General features: G+C 40.5%; 1 protein-coding gene and 1 non-coding gene across 2 annotated transcripts in view; both read left to right on the forward strand.

The window, feature by feature from the left end:
* Positions 1-22056, forward strand: part of LOC133531831 (NAD kinase 2, mitochondrial) — a 29503-nt gene that overhangs the window by 1960 nt on the left and 5487 nt on the right. The window contains exons 2-6 of the mRNA XM_061870224.1: positions 7111-7228; positions 16414-16578; positions 17018-17119; positions 19042-19150; positions 20680-20789. Coding sequence (XP_061726208.1) covers positions 7111-7228; positions 16414-16578; positions 17018-17119; positions 19042-19150; positions 20680-20789 — 604 coding nt within the window. The remainder of the gene's footprint in view (positions 1-7110; positions 7229-16413; positions 16579-17017; positions 17120-19041; positions 19151-20679; positions 20790-22056) is intronic.
* On the forward strand, positions 13060-13143 carry Trnal-cag (transfer RNA leucine (anticodon CAG)). Its single transcript has one exon. It is a non-coding gene; the product is annotated as a tRNA-Leu (tRNA).

Here is a 22056-nt window from a genome sequence, read left to right on the forward strand (position 1 = left end):
TTGAATTGGATTGCAATACCCATAGAGTCGTAATTCAATAACCAGTTAAAACGAACTAAACTTTTTTTATGTAGGGAAGTAGCCTGTGCGGTTTTACTCACAAAAGACAAAGGATTAGCCGTTCAGGGCCAGCTACAAAACTAATTATACATGGCACCTTCATATTATTATTATCTAAGACAATAACGGTCATAATTTTAATCTACTTCTGTATGTTTTGTAGAATTAACTTAAGATAATTAAGATAAGGAAGTGGTAAATAAGGAAGCAACTATTTCCTAGACTATTGACTTGAGTGTGTTATCTATTACTCCAATTATTTGAGTACACACTTGTGGGATTTGTTTACAGGAATAGGTATTATTTCATATAATGGTATAGGACACGGATTTTTAACGTATTTAAAAATAATGAATAGAATCAGGCATTACTTTGCGGAAATCAATACTAATGTTGTGTGTTGTAATGTAACTGAAGTTCAGTTGTCTGGCGTCAGACCCTCAACATCTACAGCATCTCATAATCGTAGAGAGGCGAAACACGTGGCGAGTTTTGTACTTTTGGTGGTGGGTTGTTTTATTTATATGAGTATTTATATTTTTGCAGTGAGAGGGTGGGAACATTAATTGCATGTAAAATAACGGGTTACCACTGATTGACTAGCAGGTTATATTTCGCGGATTAGCAAAGTAATATTTTTTGTTTTGATTAGTATGGATTTCCGCAAAGTAACACCTGATTCTATTCATTAACCTTTTGACCGCCAAAGACGCCATATGACGCGCGCGGCTACAGCCCAATATCAACCTTCATGCGTACCGACAAGCGACGAGGTTCACGATTACGCGCCGCGTGCGATAAGCGTGGCGTTCAAAAGGTTAAAAATAGAATAAAACAAATATTTAAGTGGGGCCATACAACAAACGTGATTTTTTGCCTTTTTTGCGTTTTTTTATTTTCCCTGTTGTCATTGTGACATAACATAACAGTACGGAATTGTAGTACTAAGGTCGTTTCTTGTTGATTGATCTATTAAGATAAACATGTTATTATGCCACTTATCATGATACTAGAAATAGATAGAGTAATGAGGAAGCTCACTGCACCTACCACATACAAAGGACTCGCCTCAAACTAGCCAGTGTAATAATGGTCTCTGACTTTTGAGTCACGGACAGAAATGGATTAAATTTCATTAAATATCATCTGACAAAGTATCAAACGGGACGTTACGGCTGAAAATATTATTTTTTTACACGTTCATGTGACCAGTTGACGGTCTTTCCACCGCATTGAGTAGCTAAAGTAAAGACGCTAAGCTAAAGCACGAAGAATTTTGTACATTGACCTGTCTGTTCCTATCTCTATCGCACACGCGTAGTTATATTGCTGTCCTGCTCATAATGCTGGTGGTCAATGCATAGAGGTACATTAGGTATATACACCGTGTTTTTATTGAATTTCGTTAACTTCGGGGTATCGGTAAGTACGTTTAAGAAAACTAAATGGCATAGTTAATTTTCAAAAAAAAAAAAATATTTTTTTTGTTTTTTTTACAATATTTATTTTTATAAAAAGTAACTAAATGTTGCATATAGCGTTGTTGTAACACGGGCATTACATTTAACTCAACCAAACAATTGAAAACTGTGACATATCAATGTCATTTCGAACGTCGATCGTCCGAGATAGTACTTACGTTTAGTAGCAAATGTATGAACTCGCACTAAACACTAATCAATAAGTAAACAGGCCCTAAGGCAAGTGTACACGCTCGTAAGGGCCTTATAAGATAAAAATTAATGATTGATTATCTCCGAAATGGAGTTAATTAGAATATCGGTGTCTTTGAGAGAGTTACTTAATTTAAGCTCAGGAATGCACCCTCGAAATTAACGCAAATAAAAAAAAACACGGTGTATATGAAATGATAGAGCCGGGAGATGACCGAATGAGATGCTCTTCTGGAACTTTCAGTAGGAACAGCAGGGAAAGCGCTATTACTGTTTGTCCTTGTTTTACGTAGGTCGTGACTTGAATTTTGACAACCCTAAATAGCCGAAAGGAATAGTGCCATATATTAGACAGGGACAACATGATTGGTCCCTGAATCGCTGCCAAATATCAATTTTATTTTATTTATTCACCAACTTACATTTACAGTTAAACCAGACATGCAAGTTATGGGTTACATACATAAATATCAGTTTTGTAGGAAGTTTCATTTCTGTATCGTAGTACTATTATTTATTCTGTGACGACGCAATTATGCATTATTTCGAGGCTATACCACAGAATAAAATAATCAAACTTTTGAGAGCGATTCAGGGACGAATCATGCTGGCCCATTCTAATGTATGGCACTGTCCCTTTCGGATATTTAGGGTTGTCAAAATTCAAGTCATCATCTTATCTGTGGTCGTGCACGTATAGGAACGTCAAGTTGTGCTATCCCTAATAATTGCTCGGAGTGATGCTGAGCCGAACGGAGCCGAGAATGACCGAAAGCAGGAGTGTCGCCACTGTCGCCCCACTGGCTGAGCGAGGACAACATAGATGGTATTAGGATCCTATAGATGTGCCATGCCGCGTGCGCCCATGAGGGACAGACTCCGCGTATCAACCTCATCATGATCATGAAGTTAAGAGTTATTCTCTGGTCGGTGGAGTATTTTCCAGCTCTTCGTATCTTGAGTCAGCTCTATGACTTTTTGATACGACACGACCCTTACTTTTTCTTTCGCTTGGTCTTGGTTGGTTTTGCTTTCGCGAGCCGAGAATGCCCGAAAGGATCAGTGTCGCCCCACTGGTTATACGTATGGTCTAACACGCGTAGGTAGTCTGCAAGCTGGTGCAATAGCACGGCGCAATATTGATTAGCACTTGGTCACGAATGATAAACCCTAACATCATTAGATGAATGTTTATATTGTTCAAATGTAAATAATAATAAAATTATAGTTACAGTAGGTTCTCAGAGGACGGTTATGTAATAGTTACGTAAAATCAAGTTATTAACATGATCAATAATCGTATGTGTGTAGGTAATGAGTACCGTCAACCGGGGTGAATAGGGACGGCTGGGGTGATAAGGGATGAAATTTAGAATGGCATTTACTTGACAATTTCTTAATATCTACCCACAAAAATTGTATCATTCGATTGAACATAATAGTACATTTTATATGATATAGTTCGTGTCATCCAAGACGACGCGCAGATTTCTCAAATCTAACCTTTAACACCATGGCAATACGAGTCAAGGCAGGCGTCTTCGTGAATGACGACCTATAAAATTAGTGTGGATAGATATTAAGAAATTCTCAGGTAAATTTCATTTTAAGTTATGTTTTGTCCGTATTCACCCCAGTCTCAGAGACCAGGCGGATACGGGACAATGGGGTAGTAATGGCGGGTAATAATTAGAGTTGCTCTCAAATAAGCTTTTGGCAAAAATTTCATTTTTGGTATAAGCTTTTATCGCTGACTGTACTTTTCTTTCCATAGGCAACTAATACTCATCGAGCCAATTCTAAAAACCCCAAACACAATTAGGTTGCGTTGTTTTATCACAAAGTTCCTGTGTCCACCTCTTGTCTCCATCATCAGATCAGCTCGATAGTACCATCATATTACATTGTCACCTGACTTACATAATTATGTATGCAAATTTTCAGCTTCATCGGAAACCGGGAAGTGGGTCAAATTTAACTTGTAAGATTTGATTACAGACAACGAGACAGGTGAAACTAAATAAAAGCTTGTAAAAAGACTCAATAAAGGATTCGCCCTGGGACTTAAAAGACTCAGAAGTTATTTAAGCGCCGAGTCTCGTAAATCGAGTCGAGTTCTTTAAACTCAGACTCGAAAGACTCGAGTTCCTACTAACACTAATTCCCATAGCTTTAATTCACATAGGTAGGTATAGAAACAATGTGGTTAAGCAGAATTGATTGTGATCATTTATACACGTATTCTACATGATATACGGGACAAAAACGGGACGGGTACAAATACGGGACGCGATACTTAAATACAGTGACAGTCCCGTATATACGGGACGTATGGCAACCCTAGGTATACTCAATTTCCGCTGTACTGTCTATTTGTAAAAAATATACAATGATATTGACGTCATTACTGTCTGGTTCACCTTTATTCAATAGCAGATCAAAACAAATCTTATTTACATTATATATCTATTTAGCCTAGACTTTAGACCTTTTAAGCCTAGGATTCACGGTCTTGCAAGTGTGGGCAGTGGGGCGACACTCCTCCTTTCGGCTTTTCCCGGCTCCGTTCGGCTCAGCATTGCTTCGAGCAATTATTAGGATTGGTAGAACTTGACGTCGCTATACGTGCACGACCACAGATAAGATAGTCTTGAATTTTGACAACCCTAAATGGCCGAAAGGGATAGTACCATAAATTAGAAAGGGACAGCATAATTCGTCCCTGAATTGCTGTCAAACTTCGGTTTTGTAGGAAGTGTCATTTCTGTACAGTACTATTATTTATTGAAGTTTTTGCCAATTAAGGCGCGTTCTCTCTAATTGAGTAAAACCGACTCAGTAGATTTTGTGGGGACGCGAAACTTGCGCCTCAAATAAGTATAACTCGGACACAACGTAGAAATGTTCGTTATTTCTTGCACCACCAGAGGGCCTCGCTAAATGTACCTTGCCCACATAAAGTCTTGCTCTTGCCCCGCCACTGGCTGTGATTAATGTTAATACTAGATTTTAGTTATAATGGTGTTTGTATTATTACTTATGTTTACATAGACAGAGGATGCATGTGTTGTTGTACGGTATCGGGTAAATAAGTTAAAATAACACATGATAACATGCTAATGTAAATACTGTGTTTTCTTCACCTTGCACTATTATTGAACATATTTACATAGCAACATAGAGCAATATAGTGCATGCCTCATTGTTAGGCGGAAAAGGAGGCAAGTGTTGGCTAAGTTTAATAAACATTCGGAGTCCGTTTACCATTTAAAATTGAATTGATGTCTCCGTTGACTCAAGTTTTTTTTTTTTTCAAGGTTTTTAGTGTCAGTTGTAGACACATGGCCCTCGCTACTAATACGGGCGACCTTGTGCCCGTGGTGACATTTGCGAATGGTTGTCATGATTTATGCGATGCCGAGTCCGGCATCACCATCAGGCAAGAAGCAATGGTGATGCTCAAGTTGAAGACCCGGCGTTATTGTTATGATTTAGCTAAGATAGACCCATGGTCCCCGCATTGAGTACGGGCGGCCATGGTTCCTGGTTGAGATTTGTTAACTTTTAAGAAAGATGATTTATTGTTCTTGCGATTTTTATTAGATTTTTAGTTGGTGATACGAATTGGGACCGCAGTAGGTATTAATAGCAATACTCGACGGATGCTGCTGCCCATACGTCGGTTTCCCTTAGTCGGCTCTTACGACACCCACGGGACGAGATGGGGTGGTGCTATTCTAAAACGCCGGCACCACACGGCGACAGTTGACTCAAGTATAGTGATTTTCTTATTACCGAACTGACTTCAAACGAAAACATTATGTTTTTTTATTTATTTTTCGGGAGAAAATGCACGGGAGAGAATATTTACCTAATAATTTGAAGAGTTTTCTCGATTTCTCCAGGACCCCATCATTAAGTGAACATCCTTTCTTCCATGTTTCTTCCTTTCTAAATCGGGGAACCCACATAAAAAACAAAGGTTCGAATTTAGACATTTTGAAAGCGGTTCATCATTAATCACTCCACAGTCTGCTGGTGTAAAAGGCAAAATGAATTGATATTATGAATTCAGAATAGCATACCGACTATGTGAGGCAAGCTATACTAAAGAAGAAACGACTGAGGTGGCTTGGGCATGTGTATCGAATGGAACGGACTCAATCACGTCAAATCCTGCTTGGGGAGGTTGCAGACGCAAAAAGACCGGTCGGGCGGCCAATGCTGCGCTTCTAACTTCGAACAACACCGGCTTCCGACACGTCGGAAGGGAGGAGCCTAAGCGATATCTTACTGAACATATCATTCTGCCATTTTTTGCGGGGGGAAACGTGCAGAGTCGCTCTGCTTACTCACTACATAGAAAATCCAATCTGTAATGACGACACTAATACATAGAAAATGACACACGTCAAAGACAAATCTTGCACACCTCGATCTCTTTTTGTGTACGGACGAGTTACAACATGCACCGCCATAGGTACAGTTGTACCTATGATTTGGCATAGGGGAAATAGTATGGATACCGTCTCCCTCCCTGTGTTGCTCGATGGCTTCAAAAATTGCGTCAAGCATGATATAGTTGCTTTTAATATCTCATGTAACCAATGGCAAAAACTGGCCGAAGACCGACCCGTATGGCGTCGTGCTATTCATGATGGTCAATCCAAACACGACGATGCCTGGTTTACCTCTTTAAAAGAGAAATGCATGAGGCGCCACGAGTAGGCCTCCAACCCTCGCCCACCTGGGGAGCATACACCTGCCGCGTGTGTGAACGAGGGATGCTCTTTCGCATAGGGCTATACAGCCACGAGCGCAAGTGCCGTTACCAGGACGCTGCTTAAAACATCTCACACAGATGAATTGCTTATATATTATGTGAAGCCAGTCTAACTTATAAATAAATATTGTCTAAAAATAAACTTCCATGGAGTATTCCTCTCTGATAACTGTCTCGAAGAGGAATCAAAAGGTCAATGGGTCACCGAGACCTTGTTTACCGCTGTTATCGATGTTCGTATCTTACGGCTATTATCATATCCATATCTTACAGTTTCAGATATCGAGATATAATCGATTTATGATATACTGTGCGATAAATATACCAAGAAAAATATTTAATTTAGAACTGTTTTTATTCTACACAACTTACACAAGATTACTTTTAATATAAGTTCGACTAGGTAGTACATTTTTCTGTATTTATTTTTAGTTAAGTATATTTAGTAAGTTGAGGTGGTTTTTAAAGCCTAATTTAATGTCCCATTGCTGGGCAAAAATATTTATGTGACACGAATTACCCGAGAAACTCGATAAATGTTATATATTTACTTGTTTAGCTGATCTGTATTTAATAATTATCGTGTCTTTCCAGGTCTTCGCAAATCCAAACATCTAAATGGGGCCATTCGCAACGCCAGCACGGGGCAACCTAATCTGCATATGGACAAATGCCTCATAGTGTCTAAGGTCACCCGCTACGAGTATGAGAAGTAAGTGGTATACTACTTTTATAAACTAAACCAAAACATCTAAATGGGGCCATTCGCAGGGCCAGCACGGAACAGCCTAAGCTACATATGGACAAATGCCTCATGCTATTTTTCGGTAGAAAGAAGGTGGCAACCGTAGCTGCATATGGATAAATGCCTCATAGTGTCTAAGGTAAGCGTGACATACAGGGAGGCAACATGTCGAACGTGGTTCGCGGTAAGCCTTCTGGCCGCGTAGCCAACGTGGCAATCGTTAACGCTCCGTAGCGTATCATAGTCATCTCTCTTTATCACTCTACCATATTAGTGCGACAGTGAGAGTTGCGTTTCGTTCGCTTCGGAGCGTTAATTGGCACGTTGTCTACGCGGGCTGATCGCCACAAGCAAGTGCCTCATAGGGTCAACCGCTACGTGTATGCGAAGTAAGAACCTTAGTGTTTCCGCTGTCTTGCGCGGGTGCATGATGCGGGATTGCGGGTGCCGTGCGAAACCGCCTTTACATACAAACGTAGTCCTCATTTTACTCTCTGCATATTGACATCATTGAAAATATTTTGACACAATTTGTTGTATCAATTTGTTGTTGAGATCGCTGTTTAGCGATAAGTCCGCCTGTTGTTACCTACATATTTATACCTTTACATACTTTGTACCATTTTTTTTTTGTAGTGTGCAATAAAGCATTTTATTATTATTGTATCTCCTTGGATTTCACGGGCCTATAAATCCCGGTCTTTTGATAGGCTTGCATGGGGATATAGATCCAACACGTAGAGGCCTCTTGGAGAGCTTTAATGTCATGTAGAACGCCTGCTGGAACCCGTTCACGGGCGCAACAATAGACACCAATGAACCGGTCGCAACAGGCATTGGGACTATTGTAGTAAAGTGAACAGTATAACGGTCTATGGATTGAAGTTTGGGAGGACAATGAGACTGGGTTATTGCAAAGACGTCCGGACACCTGCCATAACAATGTTTTCACTAGTTATCGAGGCAGGCGGTGACTCGCCGCCCACTAGATGGGCCCCTGAAAATGCCGTCCTGAAGACGACCAGGAGCAACACCGGTGTGAGCGGCTCAGGGGTGTCGAGAGGTGTACGCCGCTTTCTACCCAGTGGCTGATAACAGCCACTGTGCCAACTCGCGTCTTATGCAAGTTTTCACTTCCACCCCTGGAGCATTTAGCTCTAACGACTCCTCTCTGGACGGCCAATGAAGGCAAGCCAGAGCTGAGAGTCCTGCGGGTCCCCTTGGGGTCCACTCCGACCGACGAAGACACGCCGGAGACGGAGACCCTGACCGACTCTCGGGAGTACTCGGGTCCGTGGGGTCGTTACTCCCCAACAGCTCGCCACTAGCTGCCCTGCGGTTTTATTATTATTATTATTATTATATCTATCATAGATATGCCCCTACGTTGGATTTGTTTCGATTTTTGATTATTATTTGAGTTGGAGCATTTATAAAGATGTATAATAAAATCTGTCTTTCGCTCCTAATTTTTACAATGATCAAAAACACAAAATGTTTCACATGATAGAAAACTACTTTACTAAAGCAAACGTAGGGTTTGCTTTTTTTCGATATTTTAAATTATTGTAATAGGAGCATTTATAAAGATGTATAGGGAGCGTGCATGAACTGTAGGAGGCAGCACAGGAGCCGTCAGATCTTTGGCGCGAGTCGTAAATGTGATGTTTATTGTTCCGATGTAGCCCACAAGATGGCAGAACCTACTATGCACAAGAAAACACGTGACGTGTAAATGTACATGTTTATGGTTCCGATTCAGGCCACAAGATGGCAGACCCTCCAACGCGCACGGTCCCTATAATAAAATCTGTTTTTCGTTTTCTTACGTTTCTTACAATAATCAAAAACACAAAAAAAGGCAAACATAGGGGCATAGCTATGGCTAATAAACATCAAATTGTGTAAACATATTTCCCATAATGTCAACATCCAGAGAGGAAAATGGGGACTACGTTTGTATGGAGAAGCGGGCGCCCCTTTTCCTCTAATACACACTAATAACACCTACTTAAAAAAAAGAGTTTACCATCACACTTGAAAGTCCGAAACCAGTCATGATATCCAAGAATGAAAGGTTATCAAGACATCAATTAATATTTTCCTGTCCGAAGTGTTTACCGATGTCGGGTTACAAGCTAATGCGAACTAGAAAACATTCCACTATGATACATCACGTCACGTACACTTAGAGTGATAACGCGTGAATACACTGATTTGTTAAGAGGGAATAGCTTATCGTATCTAACGAAATAACGGTAATTTTTCTATTATTATGTCTGTCTTTTCCAAATTCTCGGGACCATGGGGTCCCGGACATTGGGAAGGCGTGCGTGGGGCCGAAGCCAACACGTAGAAGCCCCTTATAATAAGACAATTTACTCTAAATGTAACGTGACACCAACCGACGATTATCCCTGTCCACACTAGCAGCACCCAAGGACAAGCCCCGGTTGATAGTGTAGGACTATTGTCTTTGACGACCGGTTTGGCCTAGTGGGTAGTGACCCTGCCTACGTAGCTGATGGTCCCGGGTTCAAATCCTGGTAAGGGCATGTATTCGTGTGATGAGCATGGATATTTGTTCCGGAGTCATGGGTGTTTTCTATGTATTTAAGTATAAATATTTATATATTATATGTATATACCCTCAACACAAGCCTTATTAATATTGAGCTTACTGTGGGACTTAGTCAATTTGTGTAATAATAATGTCCTGTAATATTTATTTATTTATTTTATTGTAAAAAAAGGGAACAAAAATAAATCGGGCTATTGGGTCGAGTTGCAAGTGGACTGGTAGCCGGGACTATGCAGGATACTATGGCACCTGCCCTGATCATACGTTTTAAAAACACGACAAAATGGGCAGGTGACTCGCCAACTCACAATATGGGTCCCCGAAAACGGCCGCTCGCACGGAGCTATAAGAGGACAACATTGCGTGAGTGGCTCAGGGTGTGGAGAGGTGTGCGCCGCTTTCTACCCAGTGGCTCAGCAGTGGACGTCTTCTCAATTCCCCCTCAGGGGATTGGGGATGCTGTTCGGGGCGTTGGCCCCCTGCAGCGGTGTCATCCGCCAGCCATGGATATGGCTGGGTCATCGGGGTGGGGCCTCGGGTGAGGCTCCGATGGTCATGTCCGTGTTCTTCTTCTCACACCGGCGAGATCAAGCCAGCCGGGTGGGACCCCTTTGGGGGAGGCCCAGCCAGCGATCGTCAACCGGTGTGAGGGTGGCGTCGGTCCGTGGTGTGGTCAGTCCGGTGTGGCAGGGGTTGCAGGCGCGAGTTCACGCGGCAGACCCTGTAAACAGCCACTGTGCTAACTCGCGTCTTATGCAAATTTCACTTCCACCCTGTGAGCATATAGCTCTGACACCCCACTCTGGACGGCCGGTAAAGGCAAGCCAGAGGTGAGAGTCTTGCGGCCCCGGTCAGTGTTCACTCCAGCCGGCCAATCAAGGCAAGCCGGAGAGAGGGGCCTGACCGGCTCTCGGGGGTATGGGACCCAAGGGACGTCACTTCCCATTCAGCTCGTCACAAGCTGCTTTGGGGGCCTATTATTATTATTATTATTAATTACTTTATTCATGTAAAACAATTACACAGTTACAAGTACAATAAATGCGCCAAACTGGAGCAACCAGTTTGTTGGGGCGCCGCGCTCAAATCTCACTTAACACGTTCACTGCCGGGAACCCACCTGGTGGGCGCTCGTGAACTTTGTTCAGATGCCGGACAACCCGCTGGGCGGGTTGTTTTGTACGCAGCTATAGACCACCGGTTTCTGGGGTAGTGCGCCGTTTTTTGTCTGGCAGTGAATGTGTTAATATAAATCTTTACATTATGACTTGTCTACGTATTCTATTGTCAGTAAAAAAAAGGAAAGCACGCATTTATGTTAGAATGATTTTATGATAGTGTTGTGTTCCTGCCGATGAGTAAGGTTGCCAGAGCTCTACGAGGGGAGGGACGGTTGTTAGGGTCGGCAACGCGCGTGTAACTCCTCTGGAGTTGCAGGCGTACATAGGCTACGGAGACTGCTTACCATCAGGCGGGCGGTATGCTTGTTTGCCCCCGACGTAGTATAAAATAAATGATTTGTATAAGTATGTATCTATTTATATTAATATTGCTATTTTATTACATGTATGAAATTCTATTTCGGGAGAAAACATTTTCCACTATGTAAATCTTAACAAATCACTTTGATTTTGATATCGATCGCTTCAGCATGATATATTCTAGGTTTATAGGTTTCGCTTTAGATTTTTTTTTGGTTTCTAGCCCAGAGTCAATACAAATCTACCTATCCTCCTTTTGAAAAAAAAAAAACCTATGAACCTAGTTTTTAATTGTGTCAACAACATACTAAAAAAACATGGAGAATGGAAAATATTTAGAAGTGGAAAAACGTTTTCTCTTTTTGTATGGAAGATCATGTGATACTAGCCTCCTACGAAGTCCCCGGCAAGCTCGGCGGAGAGCCAGTGCAATCCATGCACCATATCATCTACGACTGCCCAAAGAGAAAATACCCTGGAGATACTCTGGACTTGCTCCTCCCTGATGAAAACGCAGCCCGATGGGTGAAGGAGCTAGATGTAAAATTATAGTACCTAATTAGTTAAAGTTTCACTAATACTGTAAGCGACCTTGACAAATATCTAGCCATACGATTAAATAAAAAAAAAAAAAAAAAAGCTCGGCCGAATTTCACCTACCATACAAACGGAGTTTCGTTATATTTTAAAACTACGTGTTGGATTGTAATGAAACTTTGTACATACAATGACATAAGGTATATCTAGGGCTGAAACTAGTTTATATCGCTCCACTTTAAAAACAAACGAAATGGAGCAAAAACAAATTTTGTATGAAAATCTTAAATTCGCTGTTCCTATTGTAAGTATAATGTTTCATAGGGACCGTGCGCGTTGGAGGGTCTGCCATCTTGTGGCCTGAATCGGAACCATAAACATGCACATTTACACGTCACGTGTTTTCTTGTGCATAGTAGGTTCTGCCATCTTGTGGGCTACATCGAAACAAAAAACATCACATTTACGCCTCGCGCCAAAAATCTGACGGCTCCTGTGCTGCCTCCTACAGTTCATGCACGCTCCCTATAGCAATCTAGCTAGACGTTCTAAAATGAGAGCGTAACTACATTTGCATGGAGAATCGAGCTTGCTGAGGACCCCTAAAATGTACTGCTATATTACGCATTATAAAACGGCCAAAATCTGGAAACGATCAGTTTCACCCCCCTGGTCCGAGTTACAATACAATATTAACAAGATATATTAAGTCAAGGCCTTGGGTGGAAGTACTTAGTACTTATAGATAGGTATCGCACGGTTAAGAAGCCACACAAGTAATTGTACCAATTAAAATCATTTGATAGTCGTTCTCATAATGGAATTCAGCCTTAGCGAAAACTTATTATTACATTTTCATATATTGTTCTTAAAATGTTTATTAATTAAAAGCTTTAAAAAACTGATTTCAATAATTGTTTCAAGCTGAATGTTTTTTTGGCCGTTTATAGTAATGAAGTTCCCGCGATTGAGTTAAGGATACCTTCATCGGGGACTGACCTGATGACAACAGAACCAACTGTGAAATTATGAAATATAATTAAAGGAATTTATTAAAAGCAAAAAAAAATCTGAAACTAAATCAGAACACCTTGTTGAAGTCGGTTAAAAATAGTGCTGACAGTTTCACGACGTGTTGTTGTTGACTGCATCGTTTTGTCATTGTGATCCCGTACGCTATTTTCGTCATCATATCACAAGTCAGGATGGCCGAGCGGTCTAAGGCGCTGCGTTCAGGTCGCAGTCCACTTCTGTGGGCGTGGGTTCGAATCCCACTTCTGACAAACTTTTTTTATTTTTATTGAAGGAGAAAAAAGTAAATAAATTGCATAATACAGATGACAATCACAAAACTGATCAATGAAGACGCGGGTTGGAGTCCCACGTTAGCCAGATTTTATTATTGATATCTGTATATAAAATTTATAAATTGTAATCTGGTACGTTCCTCAATAATAAAAAAAGGAAAAAATCAATAAATGTTTATTACAAACGTAATTTTTTTAATTACATTCCTATCAGCGATTTTTAAACAGTTCAATTTCAATTAAATTTATTGAATATTGTATTATCATGCCTGTACATAATAGGTGTAACATTATATAAAGTCAGATCATGATCTTGTTAGGGCACACAATAATATTGTTCTATTCTATTCTAGACCATTCTAGTAGCACATTATAATAACATTTTAATTAGTCATAATTAAATTAGCGTGGGGACTATAGCCCGAGCCCTCTTGCACATGAGAGGAGGCCTGTGTCCAGCAGTGGGACGTATATAGGCTGAATTATTTTGTATTATTTATAATTAAATTGGGTAAAAATAATATAGCTATATATGCTAAAATATATAGCTATTTTCCTAAAATGGCTTTATTGTAAGTTGCGTTTGTGACAGCGGTCAAACAAATCTAAACTTACGTATTTAAGTTATAAATAGCAGTAAGATAACGGTATTAATACGCACTAAGCTGAAATACAGATGATTATAGCGTCAATAACAATGATGAAACACACGCATTGTATGAAGGTTAAAAGTTAAAATCCGTATAGAGTCTGACCAAGCTGACTCTGCGGCGATCGATAAAACGTACTTTTTGAAAATCAGTATGTGACAAGACCACAAAAAAAGTATTAAATAGTCTTGATACTTTGAATTATTCTACCATTAACCTTTCTTCTTCCTCGCGTTGTCCCGGCATTTTGCCACGGCTCATGGGAGCCTGGGGTCCGCTTGACAACTAATCCCAAGAATTGTCGTGGGCACTAGTTTTTATGAAAGCGACTGCCACCTGACCTTCCAACCAATTAGTCCGGTTTCCTCACGATGTTTTCGTTCACCGAAAAGCGACTGGTAAATATCAAATGACATTTCATACATAAGTTCCGAAAAACTCATTAGTACAAGCCGAGGTTAGAGCCGGGACCTCCGGATTGAAAGTCGCATGCTCTTAGCGCTAGGCCAGCAGCGCTTTTAATGGCTCAGGATCCATTCGTCCTCAATCCTATTTCGTCAATTTCTTAACAATACAATGCAAATACAAATCCTCTTTATTGCACAACCTCTGAAAAAAATGTTCATCGAAACATACTTAACTTGTCATTATTGTCAAATGGTCCACTGTTCCGATTCGTCAGCATTCCTACATCGTCACTTTCCTATCTTGTCCACATTCCTATGTGGTCCACAGTGCTAACTCGTCTACATTCCTATGTATATGGTCCACAGTGTTGGCATTGGTGGAGGTTAAAATCACAGGTAAACACGAATTTACCGTTGGTACAAAACAATAGCAAAGTAAATGAAAAGTGCAGAAGTTATCTTATTTACATGTAGAAGGCAGGGCAGGCATTTAATGGGTGGTACAATAATGTTGACGAGCTGGCATTGTGGTCAAAATCGGAATGTACACGATCTGAGACTGTGATCAAAGTGGAAATGAGGACGAGTTAGGAAGGTGACGATTAAGGAATTGTGTGCTGAGGAACTGGCATTGTGGACGATTTAAGAAAATGACGAAATGGGATTGTAGACGAAACGATCCTGAGCACCTTTAATTAATTATTCTACCATTAACCGACTGTGAAAATCAGGCATCTACATTAAAATTGCCAAGATAATTTACACAAGCCTTCTTGGCTTACCGTGATTTATCTGTTAGTTGTTACCGCTTGCACAATCCCCAACGATATTATGGGGAGTATTTTATTATTGTCATAATAACTTGTAATAGATGTACTTATTAGTACAACGATATTATGGGGAGTATTTTATTATTGTCATAATAACTCGTAATATATGTACTTATTAGTACAACGATATTATGGGGAGTATTTTATTATTGTCATAATAACTTGTAGTAGACAATAACTAAATGTAACATCTAATGATATGAAGCGAAAAAAAATTGTAACTATTCAATATTAACGTAACACTGCATGCACTGTTAACTGTTAAGCGTTAAGGTTTATTTTATCTTCTTCATGAATTTATCAATGTCAATGCCTCCCGGAGCCTTAAGCTCTAGTGTTGTAAAACTTGTAAAAAAAATGCTCCGAATCATCTAACTAATTGTACCTAATTAATAAGTGGTGAACGGTGTTGGTCACACATACTGTAAACAGTGTTTAAAATACTTTATATTTAAGCCTTTCTTGTAGTGACTGTTTGTTTACCTAAATAAAAAAAATAAAAAAACCATATTAATAGTACAATCGGCGATTGATTTTTGTACAGGCCTCTATTACAGAGTCGCTGCGACCCCGTTATAGCTGGGCCTGACCCACAGGTTGAAAATAGTATTTTATGCAACAGTTGTATAAAAAGGGTCAAAAAAGGCGAGTGGCGTGAGTTACAATGTGAGCCGGAGCCGAAGGCGTAGGCGAATATTGTAAAGGAATACGCCACGAGCATTTTTTTACCTACTTATACAACGTTGCATACAATATTTTTCCTACGAGTCGACAAAAAAAAATCTTAATTTAGGTAAACAAAGCAAAAGTATATAGCCAAGACGCGCGAGCATACCTTGTTACGCGCCCGGCCCGCCCCGGACCGCGGCCGGCCGGTCGGCGACACCTCGTAACTCATGAGGCCCTGGTACTTGTTACTTGCTAAATTAAATTTTTGGACAGTTTTTTCTCAATTTTGGCCACCGTAGCCTACGGAGACTAACAAGCAACTCTAAGCGGTCTTCGTAGTCTATGGGTGTTGCTATATTACGGGTGTCACATGCGTGTTTCTGACTTATGAAGTAATTATTTTTACTATGCAACCAAATGAATATTTTGTAAGTTGGCAGCAATGCACTTAGTTTAAAACTGTATTCGTTTTGGTTTTGTTAGGTTGGTAGCCATTAATCGCAGTAACGTTATAGCGATTAAAAGCACAAGAGCTTTTATGAGGAATAGACAATATAGACTTTTCTTGAAACCTTTTATGTATGTTCTTATATTCGTGTTAATGAATGCATAAATGACAGATAACAGTAGAGGAGTAGGAAAACACTATTTTAAATCAATAATGTGTTAAATGTTTGCTTGTTTTTACAGACACAGTCTCGACAACATATCCGACGCGGAATTGGAAGCTGTTCTTCGAAAGCGAGGCTCAGACTTCGATGCCATGCTGCAGAACCACAGGGAACAGAAGGCTTTCGAGCAAAGTGTGGCCAGGAGTCTGAGGGAGATGGGGCGAAAAGTCGAAATGGCTAGCAGGTAAGACTTATGACTAAAGTTGCCAGTTTTTATGCTTTTTTTGTTGCTTACTATTATTTGTTAATAGCGATAGCCTTAAATATTAAATTAAGTGCTAAACGGTCAGTTTAAAAGTTTCAACTATACTTGTTGTTGAAGGTTGCAAGGAAGAAACACAAAAATAAATATAAATAAATATCATAGGAACATTCTTACATAAATTGACTAAGTCCCACGGTAAGCTCATGAAGGCTTGTGTTGTGGGTACTCAGACAACGATATACGAGTATATACATAATATACAAAAACTTAAATACTGAGAAAACATCCATGACTCAGGAACAAATCATTACACAAATACATACCCTTACCGGGATTCGAACCCAGGACCATCGGCTTTATAGTACTAGGCCAGACTGGTCGTCAAAAAATAAAAATGTTATCATTTGTGTGGTTTCAGATTGACGTACAACGAGGATCTGATAAAGTGGTGCGACGTTGTCGTGCCCTGCGGCGGGGACGGCACGTTCCTTCTCGCTGCTTCTAGAGTAAGGGACGCTAAGTAAGTTGCGACTAGGTTAAACTGCCCAATGGTTGGCACTGAAGCCAGTGATTGACACCTATTTTATCTGATAAAGCGTTACGTAGTCGTGCCCTGCGGTGGGGACGGTACGTTCCTTCGCGCTGCTTCTAGAGTAAAGGATGCTATGTAAGTCACGACAAGGTTAAACTGTCCAATGGTTGGCACTGAAGCCAGCGATTCACACCTATTTTATCTGATAAAACGATACGTAGTCGTGCCCTGCGACGGGGACGGCACGTTCCTTCTCGCTGCTTCTAGAGTAAGGGATGCTAAGTAAGTCACGACAAGGTTAAACTGCCCAATGGTTGGCACTCAAGCCAGCGATTGACACCTATTTGATCTGATAAAGCGATACGTAGTGGTGCCCTGCGGCGGTGACGGTACATTCCTTCTCGCTGCTTCTAGAGTAAGGGATGCTAAGTACGTAGTGACTAGGTTAAACTGCCCAATGGTTGGCACTGAAACCAGCTATTGACACCTATTTGATTTGATAAAGTGATACGTAGTATGTCGTGCGGCGGGGACGGCACGTTCCTTCTTCCTGTTTATTTTGTGTTTTTTCGGTTGCATTCTAAAGGGGCCCTGGTTCTTGGCAACTAAAATCTAAGATTGTCTCACGCACTAGCTCTTTTGAAAGCGACTAGGTCTAACGCTGCATGCAACGACATTGCGCGACTGGCTTAGGCTAAGGCGACAACCTTAAGTGGGAACGAAAGGTCCGATCGCTGTTCCTCGCTTCAACCTATAGTTGCCGCCTTAGCCGAAGTCAGTCACGCAATGTGTTGTTTTCTTGGCTACCAGGCCTACCAGTTCAAAAATTCAAAAGTGTTTTATTTATCAATTATCATACTGCAAGTTTGTATAATGGACCACTTGGAAATTTAAACAATAAATATAACCTTTTATTTCAATACATTCTCGATATTAATTTGTATCATTTGTCAATTTTGACGCGTGTGTGACTTTTTTTTTGTTTATGTGACGATAAATTGTCATTCAATTCTGTCATTTGTTTTTTAAATTTTTTTGGCAATTATAAAAAATCGAATAATTAATTTTAAGTACGATTCCCACCGAACGGGCGGAGTCAGGCCGCATTTCAAATTTGTACGGCTGCAAGCCGGTTGGCTTCTCGCGGACGCGGACGGCTCCGGACGAATTCCATCGCGTCTGCCATACATAATGTTCGTCCGACGGTTCGGCAACACTTCATCAATCGTGATACGACTGCTCTACTCGGCGGTCTAACATCGACTGCCCGTAACTGTCAGTGACGCAGTGTTGCCAGGTGAGAGGAAGAGAATTATCGTATTTGAGTGTCAAAATTATCGTACCGATGAAAAAATTATCGTACGCCTATCAAAAAGGCACTCCCAAAATTTCTGGCAAAATAAGCTTACATGTCCAATGTATAATCAAACAAAAACGCAATTTTCGTCTAAATTGCTCAAAAAACAGTTATATATTTGTGTATTGTTGTGATACACCCAAACGGTTTACAGGAAATTTCGATATTTTTGACGTAAACCAAGGAGCCGAACACCCAAAAGGTGCTAATTGTAGTCTATTTCGCAAGGAAAGTGTCATATTTTGCTTCAAAAACTAGACTTTTTTGGGGGCACTGTCTAAGGCCTGAAATTACCGTACTTTTGCGTACGATAATGCTCTTTGGAACGTACGACGTACCGGAGCCTAAATTATCGTGCGTGTACGACAATTATCGTACGCCTGGCAACACTGCAGTGCAGTGACGTCACCATGACGTAAGCGCTCGAAACGTCTATAAACTACAGGTACATTGAAAATGCGCTCCAACACGGTCCGTAGTTTATACGACGTGTGAGAAAAAGTAAAGGAAGATGTAATGTTGGTAATTGCATTTATGATCCGTTTTGTTTTAGCAAGCCGGTGATCGGGTTCAACAGCGCGCCGCGCCGCTCCGTGGGCCGCCTGTGCCTGCCGACCTGGTGCTCGAATGATGTCAAAGGTGCGCTCCACGCTTTGAAGGAGGTAATTACCTTCCTAATCCATATGCGAAACTTATTTACGTTTAAATACCTTATATTCTTAACTTAGTTTCTTAACTTGTGTTTAATATTACTTGCTAAATCACATTCTGACACTGCCTTCACTGTTCTGAGCTATCTTCTTGCCCTGGGCTCCACGGAAGACCAGCGCTGTAGCATATATATATATATGTTAGAGCATATGCTGAGTGGTGTCCATTTGTAGCCTCTATTGCAGCATCGTCACTGTAACTATTGCATGTTAGAGGTTACTATTAGTCATAACATAACTGTTTAGTGTATTAGATCTTCTTTCTTTTTTTTTAAACTTACTTTTTTATGTGTACACTATAGTTTCTAGATCAAACCGGAGCTTTTAGTTTCTTTTTACCTCTTGCAAATAGCACGTTACATTATATATCTTTATTTGCCTTCATCATTTGTTGTTTCCCCGAACCCCTCGCTACGTTTAGTATTCTGTTTTTAAATTCTTCAAGGATGTCAAATGTGAAGGTATTGTAGATAGATGACAACAAGTACAAAATGTCTTCCGTTTCGAGCGCCATTTTGATAGTCACGCCTCGTTTATTCCTTTGATTTTTGCTCATTAATATTGTTTAACCTTTTGACCGCCAAAGACGTCATATGACAATATCAACCTTCATGCGTACCGACAAGGTTCACGATTACGCGCCGCGTGCTATAGGCGTGGCTAAAGGTTAAAGTGTAATATCGATAGCTTATTATACAGTAAACTAATGAGGTAGTGTGAAGTGAATGGAGAATTAATCTTGAAAAGCGTTTAACCACCATTTTGGAGTCAACGGCCGGTAGTCCACGTGCTACTTGTAAAGTCCAGCTATCGCTTTACAAGAGCTAGTAACATCCCCGTACACTATCTTGTACTAACCGTACAATTTTAGTCGTATTTAAAGCTCCTAATACCTTGATACTGGCGAAATAGTCCCACTGGACTGAAGCCATAATTTTCAAAGAATGAATGAATGAAAAGGGTGTAAAATAAAGCACATTGGTCTTTCTGATCGTTCACTTACTGTTATAAACCAAAGATGGCCGGGCAACCGGCGTTGAATTCATGCGGCGAACGTAACGTAACGTGTTTCAACATAAACCGAAATAAATGTTATATACGAATAAAAAGTGACCGAGGCCTCCAGTGCCCAGGACTGGAATTAACCAGCGTTCTCTGCTATCGCGGCAGGGGCCTGAGTCCCTCGGCCACCCGGGCCACGGCGGCATGGGTCGAGTTTTTGAGCGCCGCGGCCCGGCCGGGTGGCCGAGGGACTTAGGTACCTGTCGTGACAGCAGAGGGCGCTGGTTCGATCCAGTCCTGGGCACTGGAGATTTTAGTCACGTTTTCTTCGTATATGACATTTACTTCGGTTTATAATTCATACAATAGTAGATACACTACTTAAAATATTTTCAAAAATAAATTTAATTAGCTTATTTATTATTCATGCATTTTTTACGTACATAGCTTTACTCTATTTTTGTTTTTAAACTGTTTAGGGTCGGTTCAGATGGATGCGGCGATCTCGGATACGAACGACTGTCACTTGCGAAGCCAAACTATTGGACACCATAACACCAGTTGACCTACATACGCTACATTACAGCAGGTATTTTATTTTTATTAGTTTTTATACTACGCCCGCCTGATGGTAAGCAGTCTCCGTAGCCTATGTACGCTTGCGAATCCGAAGGAGTTACATGCGCGTTGACCACTCTAACACTGCACCCTAGTTGAGCTCTGGGAACCGTACTGACCGGCAGGAACAACACTATGCAGGGTTTAATGTTATTTTGATCTGGTTTTCTGTAAGGTTAGGTTAGGTTAGTTACTTCCCCAGTTGGGTTCTGCTAATTATACTGAAACACTAGAATTTAAGAACGAAGTCGGCGCTGCAGATGTAACGGAGGTCAAGACTAATTTTGGGTCACTGACCTAACGGAGTAAGAAGTCCATTACTGGTGCCTGCCAGATTAAAGTGTCCAATACTGGTCCCGCTATACAGTGACGTCGGTCGGACTCGACTGCAACTTGTATGGGAACTATGGTATGGTATGGTAACAATGAAGTTGTTAAAATTGTGTTATTTTGCTAATAGTCATATATCGAGATGATTTGATTTATCAATAGTAATTTAGATTTGTATTTTTTGTTATACATGGCCCTATAATTAGTTTTATTTAACATTAGAAAGAAGATAACTAAGATAAGCGAATTTGACGCGATTTTTTATTGAAAAATATGTAACAATTAAAGATCATATAGGATACGATCATTTACATTAGTTTGCTTTCATAAGTAATAGTTACTAATTTATTAAAAGCGTTTTTCAATAAAAGGACACGTCAAGATTGTTTACCTTTTTTCGAATACAAAAAAAAAAAACGAAATATAGTAATGACCCTAAATCGAGACTAATTCAAAAGTTTCAAAACATGAAAATCGATTGAAGCCAGAGCGATAGGGGACGGATCAAGGATCGGACTAATATTTTTTTTAAATAAATAAATACATATTATAGGACATTATTACACAAATTGAATAAGTCCCACAGTAAGCCCAATAAGGCTTGTGTTGAGGGTACTTAGACATCGATATATATATAATATATAAATATTTATTATAGGGGGGGGGGGGGGGGTTGGGGTCGGCAACGCGAATGTTACTCCTGTAGAGTTGCAGGCGTACATAGGCTACTGAGACTGCTTACCATCAGGCGGGCCGTATGCTTGTTTGCCATCGACGTAGTATAAATGATTCATCATTTGATCATACCTTCAAAATGATTGCACAGGTTACAATTATCTGATTTATATTTTTGCCGTCTTGCAGATATTCAGCAGTGTCCCAGCCCCTGGACAATCCAGAAAGCCCTC

Source organism: Cydia pomonella, chromosome 26 (genome assembly GCF_033807575.1).
Source record: "Cydia pomonella isolate Wapato2018A chromosome 26, ilCydPomo1, whole genome shotgun sequence".
In the NCBI taxonomy this organism is placed as follows: domain Eukaryota; kingdom Metazoa; phylum Arthropoda; class Insecta; order Lepidoptera; family Tortricidae; genus Cydia; species Cydia pomonella.